Source organism: Giraffa tippelskirchi, chromosome 3 (assembly GCF_054371585.1).
Source record: "Giraffa tippelskirchi isolate mGirTip1 chromosome 3, T2T-mGirTip1v1.2.pri, whole genome shotgun sequence".
Taxonomy (NCBI): Eukaryota; Metazoa; Chordata; class Mammalia; order Artiodactyla; family Giraffidae; genus Giraffa; species Giraffa tippelskirchi.
The window spans coordinates 175,555,399-175,564,506 of NC_137277.1; the positions used below are offsets into that span (position 1 = coordinate 175,555,399).

General features: G+C 43.4%; 1 protein-coding gene across 3 annotated transcripts in view; it reads left to right on the forward strand.

Moving 5' to 3' along the window:
- CAB39 (calcium binding protein 39) overlaps nucleotides 1–6,696 on the forward strand; it is a 98,432-nt gene extending 91,736 nt beyond the window's left edge. For all 3 annotated transcript variants that reach the window (XM_081585591.1, XM_081585590.1, XM_081585589.1), the window contains exons 8-9: nucleotides 3,126–3,269; nucleotides 4,117–6,696. In XM_081585591.1, the coding sequence (XP_081441717.1) occupies nucleotides 3,126–3,269; nucleotides 4,117–4,305 (333 nt within the window). In that variant the 3' untranslated portion in view covers nucleotides 4,306–6,696. The remainder of the gene's footprint in view (nucleotides 1–3,125; nucleotides 3,270–4,116) is intronic.
- The last annotated feature ends 2,412 nt before the right edge of the window (nucleotides 6,697–9,108 follow it).

Genomic DNA, 9,108 nt, shown 5'->3' on the forward strand with positions numbered 1-9,108 from the left:
TGTGGGAGGGGAGGGGCGGCTGCCAGCGGTGACGGGGGAACCAGACGGCTTTGGCTGCTTTGTGTCAAAATAGGATGTGGACAGTTCCATTTGAAATTTAAATAAAGATTTAAAACTCTAGAACAGGGGTTGGCAAGCGACAGCCCATGAGCCACATTCAGTGCACTGCCTGTTTTTGTAAATAAAATTCTGTTGGAACTCAGATGCGCTTGTTCGTTTATGTATTGTCTGTGGCTGTTTTGGCTACAACAGCAGATTTGAGTGGTTGCCTCAGACACTATGGCTAGCAAAGACTTTAGTATTTCCTGTCTTGCTCTTTATAGATCGTTTGTTAACCCCTCCTCTAGAAAATTCTTACTGCAGTTAATAAATGTATACTCATGTATACCTTTCCTTCTGTTAGTAAGTGGTCCTGACAGGAGTTACAGATGGAATCACGAAGGATTTAGGGGTGGAAATTTGCAATTCCATTTGTGCTTTTTGCCAGGTCCACTTTAAATTCTGTTCTGCCCAGAGCGCTTCTCCTCAGAGATATCTGAATTCATTTTAATCAAGACACTCCATTCCACCTGCTGCGGCTCCCATGGGGATATCACTGTTTAACACCTTGTCCTTCTGTGGAAATTGACTAAAGGACATCAGGAATATTCCCAAAAGATTGCTTTCCCCTGACTAGCTACTTCCTTCAATTTCCTTAAGGCCATAAGAAGTGTGTCCCCGCTACAGTGCTCCATCAGGTGGGACCTGGCTCCCAGGCATCCTTTGGTCCCGTGTCAGGGACCCTTAACCTGTTCTCCGTTTGCAGGTGTGCTGGCTGGCAGTCGCCGGTGGCTGTGAAGCTGATAGGGACAGTCTGTCCGTGTTCGGGGTGGATGTAGTATACCTGGCAGCTGTTTAATGCATTGTTCCTCCCTGTGTGTCAGTGTAAGCTGGTGCAGGCTCCCCTGAGAGCCTCACGGAGAAGCAGCCCTCTGCCAGGAACCTCTTTATATCCAAGGGCCTCTTCCCTCCGTTGGATGCACTCTGTTTTCTGAGGCCAAGGAGCCTAGAGAGGTTTGCTTCAGATACTAGCTTCCAGGACTGATACCTCCAGCCGCGGGGGGGTGTTTTTTTTTCTTAGTTGGCAAATGAGAAGACTTGGACCAAATGCTGAATTCTTGGGCTGCTTAGATAGGAGAAAGGCTTTCAAGACCTTCTAACACTCCAGAATTACCAACATGAAAGGAAGATTATGACTGCCACTTGTGAGGCCTTAGTAATGGATATGAAGCCAGTCTTTCGTGCCTGTAGTTTCTCATGAACACATGGAGAAATTTTGAGGACCAGTGGTACTCTAAACATGTATTTTAATTTGTACTCCCTTTTTTTGCAGCCACATTGGCATTTATATATCCTTGTATTTATTTAAATCTGAATTCCCTGTACCAGATTTCAGGGGGTTTTCTGGCCATGCTGTGTGGCTTATGGAATCTTAGTACCCCAACCAAGGATTGAACCCTGGCCCTAAGCAGTGAGAGTGTGGAGTCCTAACCACTGGACTACCAGGGTTTTATTTTTAATGAAACTCGCCTGACATTTTTTAATTTTTACATCCAAAGAAATTTTTTAAATTACTGGTTACCCTCCCCTACATAATCAAACTGAAATGAGCCATTTTTCAGTATCTCTTTGGTTTGTGTGACAGAAAATGAACACTGAGTAAATCTGTACACACTTAATGCTAACTTCTGAGCCTCTGAAAGAGTAAATACTGGGCTTCTTACTTTGAAGGTTGTAGATTTTGTGATTCAGATTGGTGTGAAACCTGTCTGAGCTTTTGAATTCTTCCTCTAAATTCTTTATAAATCCTAAACAGATTTGTTTTCCTGCACATCAGGTTATTTTTTATTACTATGATATGTTATTTATCTAGAGATCAGTTATCTGGAAACTTTAGGTATGTAGAACATAGCCAGGAACCCAGAAAGGAATTAACAAAAGCAAGTAAACCATGGCAAAGAAGCTCTATCCATGCGTTTTCCTTCCCTTCGACCTCATTCCATGTCTCTTATTAGATTCAGGTCCACTGTGCTTGGCATGTATTCATGCTGTTATTTCGCACTGCACTATCATAAGATACAGGGTACCATCATCCACTCCCATCGTACAGATGACGAAACTGAAGCACAGAGAAGTTAAATAGTATGCTCAAGGATATAGCGCTCACAAGGAGCAAGATGTCAGGATTTGAGCCCAGGCAGGCTGGTGCCAGGAGCCAGGCTGGACACCACTCTGTTGTGCCTCTGGGCCCCTGTCCGCCATGCAGGTCATACCACCTGCACACTAGTCGTTGACTGGAAGTTGGCACAGTGACAACATGAAGAGGTGACCGCTAGTTTCAGAAAAAGAAATCTAGAACAAGCAGGTTTGATTTTAAAATTAAGAGCTGATGTGTTATAATCAACTCCATAGATCTCAGTAAGCACAGACTTAACTGAAGCGACAGATTTTTTTTTTTAACCTTAATTAACGTCATTAGTGATATTGTGGTGTCACTAAGAGAAGCTTAGAGTATCTTCAGGATACCTTGCTTAAGAAGGACCAGAAAAGTACTTGTCTTTATAAAGCTTTCTGAATCAGATAAGATAAAATGATGTTTGGTGTGTCTAGGGGTAAGTATATGGAAAGCTGTGTACATGAACCCCTTTGTCCTGTAAAGTTCAGATAAATAAAAAATAGTAAAATTATTTTTAAGTTTAGCTAAAGTTTATAGTTATCCAGTAACTTCTGACCACTTTCTTTGGTGGTTTCTTTTTACTGAGATAACACAAATGCATATTTAAAGAACAGGTTCTGATAAGTCTCAGATTCTGAGCCAGATGTGACTTGAATGTGGTCGTCTTCAGGGAGCAGTGTCAGACCCACCATAGGGTTAAACCCCAGAAGAAAAAGGAGGTGTCCAAGTAGCAAACAGGAAGCACTCATTAGCTTTCAGGTCATAATTCAGTTCGTCCATCTTTTGAGTGCCTATTAATAGTTGGTGCTTAATAATATGATTATTTAATGAACTGTTTTTAAAACTTTGGTTTTACTTCAAGTCTTAAATGATAATGATGGAATAAATGGATAAATTGTTTGTCCCTCAGCTTCTCGGTGAACTGCTACTAGACAGACACAACTTCACAATTATGACAAAATACATCAGTAAACCTGAGAACCTCAAATTAATGATGAACCTTCTACGAGACAAAAGCCGTAACATCCAGTTTGAGGCCTTCCACGTTTTTAAGGTAGAGTACTAAAACCATAAACACTAGTTGTTCATCCCATTTTATTTGCAAGTTACTTGTTTTATTAGCTTCATTTTGATAATGAGTGACACAGTTCCATTCAGCCCATTTTCACAGTTGTGTGGTACAACATTTAAACAAAAATAGACCCAGAAACAAGGCATTTGTATTTGGGAATAAGAAAAGTTGATTTGTGGAGGAGTGTCACTTATCTTTGGCATCAGTTCAGTTCAGTCACTCAGTGATGTCAGGCTCTTTGCAACCCCATGGACTGCAGCACACCAGGCTTCCCTGTCCATCACCAACTCCCAGAGCTTGCTCAAACTCATGTTTGTCTAGTCAGTGACGCCATCCAGCCATCGGATCCTGTCGTCTCCTCCTTCTCCTGCCTTCAGTCTTTGCCAGCGTCAGGGTCTTTTCCAATGCGTCAGTTCCTCGCATCAGGTGGTCTTTGGCATGGAAGATTACTAATTCCGAAGTAAAGGGTAATGCATTTCTTAATGCTTTCCGTGGAGATTTTTGTTCTTAAAATCCATTCTGACCTCCTGTGCCCAGAACTAACTTCTGCCCATTTGATTCTAAAATCAAAGTCTGTATTTAATACCAACTACAGAGTTTCAGAGCATGAGTGAACACGTCAGTCCTTTTTGTGCTTAAACATGCACTTCTTCCCTCCTTTTTTAATTGTAAAAATAAGGTCTTCCAAAGCAGACACCCCTGAATGAGTAATCCTGACTTCAGCCCGTGCCCCAGGGGAGCAGTGGGTGTGGCCGCACGCGCTCTGCTGTCTGCAGCATCTCCGTGGCGCGACCTGTCCTGGAGCTGATGTTGATCTCTCCCTCTGCAGGTGTTCGTAGCCAACCCCAACAAGACGCAGCCCATCCTCGACATCCTCCTCAAGAACCAAGCCAAGCTCATAGAGTTCCTCAGCAAGTTCCAGAATGACAGGACCGAGGATGAGCAGTTCAATGACGAGAAGACGTATTTAGTCAAACAGATCAGGGATTTGAAGAGACCAGCTCAGCAAGAAGCCTGATTTCCAATAAACATCGAAAATATTAAATCCAAGTTCAGCGTCTGCTGTTAGCTATTCAGCATCAGGCACTGTTATTGATTCATGAGGAACATTACTGCTAATCTGCTGTTAAGTGAACGGTTTTCATTTTACCTTTTTTGATTTTTTTTTTTTTGTTTTTTTTAGTCCAAGTTGGAGAACGTAGCTGCTGCTTTCTTGCACACTAGAGCACACGTGGACTTTTTCTTGATCTTTGTGTCATTTCAGAATTTAAAGACTCCGTTTGCTGTAGAAGTTCTGAACATGGCTAGGTTCCTGAAGGCAAATGCATAGGTGATAGTGTGTGTTAGGGGAAGAGGGCATTGATCTGATCAGAGTAAACCTGCCTGTTTGCGTTTATCTTTGTTAAAGATCTGAGCTCGGATTCTGGGTAAGATTGTATGCCTTCACTCATGGAAGATCGTGCAGAGCTTTATTTGAAATCCTAGGGGAACTGTATCCGAGATGGGAGCTCCTTGAGCGGATAAAGTTGACACACAAATAAATTGATAATGAAACTTAGCAACTTCTCAACAGTGTGAAGCTTCATAAGGTCATAAGGAAAATGTATATATGCTTTTCACAGCTTTCTAGAATTTTTTGACATTTGATTTTCTTGAGACTTGTAAACCTGGATACGTTGAAGGGTATTTGTTAATTTTACTTTTTGAAGGTATTTTAAAACAGTAGAGCTAGCAACGACACCTCGCATTTCATTTCAACAGTGCTTACAGGTTTCTTTTGTATATAATTCTTAGAATGCTCATTTCTTTTAAATGATTTAATTTGTACAGCAGAGGAATGTTATTGTATTAGTATGTAACTATTACCTAATATTGAGTTTTTGCAAAAAATGAATGCTCATGTGTAATTGAAATACTTCAGATCACCTGAAAATGCTGATTTAACATTTAAGTATCACAGCATTAAAAGAAAACGAAGTAAACCAGTCCTTTGTATTCAGTTATCTAATGGGGTGCCATCAATAGACTACAATACAGACCTGGAACTCAGCTACACTTTTTCCTGCATAATATTGGCCTTATTCATTTAAAACCAGTCAAGAGTTCTCCACATCTATGAATGATACCGATTATGCTAAATTAACGCTGATTCTTTGTGTGTGGGGAGACCTCTTTAGAGCACCTTTTCTTTCTTAGAGTAAGTAATCCAGTACAATAGTTGTGAAACTGAATAATTAAAACTTTGGCTTCTCTTAGGAAAAGAAGAGTTCCTAGTCACAGGTGTCCTACGGGGAAATTTATTTTTTTTAACGTCCTGTTCCTTAATGCTGCAAATTATCAGTATTTATAAAGTAACTGATTTTGCACCACTTTTTTGTTACTGTGACCACGGCAGAACGTTTCCTAGAATATATCTACGTAAAGTTATTAGAATGGTATCTGTTCATCTTAGTGACATGAAGATCACAACTAACAACTTACAAATCAGAGTTTGCCAGTTCGAATTCAGCATGGCTGTAGCTGATTAAGAAATTTATATAATTATTCTTTGCTAGCCTCTCTTACTAATTGAATTACTTATCAGCCAGTAAAATGAGACTCCCAGTTGATATTTCAGCAGGCTTTAAAATCTCCTTCCAGGAGCACCATTTAGGAGAAGAGCCCCAGAAAATACAGACGTATTTATTCTGTTTAATTGAAATGGTCGTCTACATTTATAATTGGGTTTTTCTGAGCCTGTCTTTACCAAAATCTGTGTAAAATTATCCATGTTTTTTCTGTTGAAACTAAAGAAAGCAGTCCAAACTTCCTGAAATGAAACTATCCAAGACGTTTAGGAAGGCAAAGTTGGCTGTCATGCATCGTTCTGATTCGTGTGGTCCAGTGCAGGGTGTCTGTTTTCAGGGAGCAAGCATTCATTACACCACATGGAAGAAAGGTTTCCTTGCCAGGCTGGTTCTTAGAACTTGAAACAGCAGCTTCCACTTTGGTGACGCTGTTGTAGCACTAGAGCCTTTGTGTGGAAGACCGGGGTGCAGCGTGTCAAAACACGGATGTGTTACTCTTGCATTAGAATCGGGGGATAGTTAAGACTTTTGGTTTTTTGTTGTTTTTAAACAAAAATGTGAAAACACTCAAAGTTAAAAAACTGCATTTGAAATTCTAATCATTTAATATATTCATGTTACCAAAACTATTATACTGAAAGTGGGTTTTTTTGTGTTATAAAGGTTTAATTTTACATAAGTCAGTTACTCAATGTGATTTTTAACCCTTAAAAAAAAAGGTGGAGATGTATACAGTTGTTAACAATGCCTTGGAAGCATTTCCTTTCTCTTGAGGAAAAGTAAATTTCTTAATATCTGGCTGGCCCTGTAATTTAAATTAAAATAAAATTTTGGAGAAACAACATTGTCAGTTGTTTACATGATGTCTTTAGATAATTGCGTTTGTGTCACTGTTAACAACCCGGTCAGGAGACACACTAGCACAAACTGTGTCACAAACTGTAGCTGGGAACAGTTAATACACAAGCCTCTTAAGTCTTTTTTCCCCATTTGAGGTTCTGTTTTTGGTGTCCAAAGTGTCGTTTTCACTTGGGTCATATATAGTTCCCTGGCCCTTCCTTTCACGGTTAAGTATTAAGCCTTTTACTCACCTCACTTCTCAGACTGTAGATCCTCTCTCTGGTTCTGTGACCCTTCATCATCAATACACTAAGATAAAACTGAGCACTCGGCAGGACTACTTAGAAGTAACCAGAGTGAAATCACAAAGAAGCTGTAAGGGTTCAGCGGCCCCCTCAGGAGGTCGGTCCTCCGGGCCACCGGCTGCCACGTGGCGCCCAGCCCCGCCCTCAAGGGTTCCCATAACCCTCGTCAGCAGATTGGGTTTCTAGTCTCCCACACACGCTCTTCACCAAAAACGCCTCTCTGAAATCTGAATAATGACGTTCTGATCGTTACAATCTCTTGTAGGAGGTAGTTGAGCCCCACAGGTCTACCTTGCTTCTCCAAAGATGATGTTGGGACCAGACAACACTGCCCGTCCTCCAGAGGGTGAGCAGGGAGCCGCAGCAGGAGCATCCACACCGAGGCCTGAACTCGGGCCTCCTCCCGCAGCCCCCGCCCCCGCGTCCACAGCTGAAGTCACCCGGCCGCCTTCCTTGTGTGAGGATCGAGCAGACTGGCTATAAAGGCTCACACAACGCTCGCCGGTTCTTGGAAGCCAGAGCCGTTGGAGGCATGAGTCACCACAGTGCACACCTCTAAGAGGCCCCAAGGCCAGCACCGGCCACTCCTGTGTTCTCCCCACACGTCCCGTGACCCTCCTCCCAGCGGAGAGCTGAAGCCATGAAGGACTAGCTGAGACTCCCCGCCACAGCCTCCACGTTCTCCCTGCTGGTCCTGGAACCGAGCCTCAAATAGGCCACCCTGGAGCCACCTGCATGTGCCTCCTTGCCTCCTGATGAGCAGCGACATCACTCTCTAGCGGGGTGTTCTGGGCTTGGGTCCCAATAAAAGCTACGGTTTTCCCAGTAGTCATACACATGTGAGAGTTAGACCATAAAGAAGGCTGAGCACTGAAGAATTGGTGCCTTCGAACTGTGGTGCTAGAGAAGACTCTTGGGAGTCCCTTGGACTGCAAGGAGATCAAACCAGTCAATCCTAAAGGAAATCAGTCCTGAATGTTCATTGGAAGGACTGATGCTGAAGCTGAAGCTCCAGTACTTTGGCCACCTGATGTGAAGAGCTGACTCACTGGAAAAGACCCTGATGTTCGGAAAGATTGAAGGCAGGAAGAGAAGGGGATAACAGAGGATGAGATGGTTGGATAGCATCAACAATTCAATGGACATGAATTGAGCAAACTCCAGGAGATAGCAAAGGACAGAGGAGCCTGGCATGCTGCAGTCCACCGGGTCACAGAATTTGACACAACTTAGTGACGGAACAACAATAAAAGACTGGCATTTGAATCTTGGTCCCAAGTTGCACTGCCAAGGAAACCCCACCTAAGACATGCTTGCTGTGTTCCTTCTAACCCGGGGGCAGGAGCTGCCAGGCCTGCGGACAGCTGGGTGTGGGGCCTCCCTCAAAGGAGCCCTGGGACAGCAGAGCAGCGCTGCCCAGTCTCTGGAGCTCCCTTTGTGATTTCCTCTCCTGCACAGAGAGACCGTGGCCAGCACAGTGAGGCCGGTCAGGACCAGAGCTGCTGCTGCTGCTGCCTGAGGAGACAGCTGGACAGGGTGCGCCCACAGCTCCAAATTGTTCTTCACGGCCGTCACAGCTCCTAGCAAAACTGGAAAACTCCCAATTCCCTCATCCTCTCTTTTGCTCTCTTCCAAAAAATTTTTTCTTGAAAAGTATAGTATTAATATAACCTTACAAAATGATTGCATGAGTAGGAATTGGGGCTGAGTTAGGAAGTGTCCAGGTCTCAATTAGAATTGGGATGGGGCTTAGTGAGGAAGGGGCTAGGGTAGCGTCAACTCTGGGTTCCCAGTTGCTGGCAGTCTGAGAGGTGCTCTTGCCTATCTGGCCTCCAGCTTTTCCTGCAGGCGCCTCTTTAAAGGTCCGCCAGGTGGCAGTAGAGCTCTTTATTTCAGCAGCTGTTCTCGGGTGGTGCTAGTGGTAAAGAACCCACCTGCCAATGCAGGAGACATAAGAGACACAGGTTCAATTCCTGGGTCGGGAAGTTTCCCTGGAGGAAGACATGGCAACCCACTCGAGTATTCTTGCCCAGAGAATCCCCGTGGACAGAGGAGCCTGGTCAGCTACAATCCATAGGGTCGCAAAGAATCGGACACGACTGAAGTGAC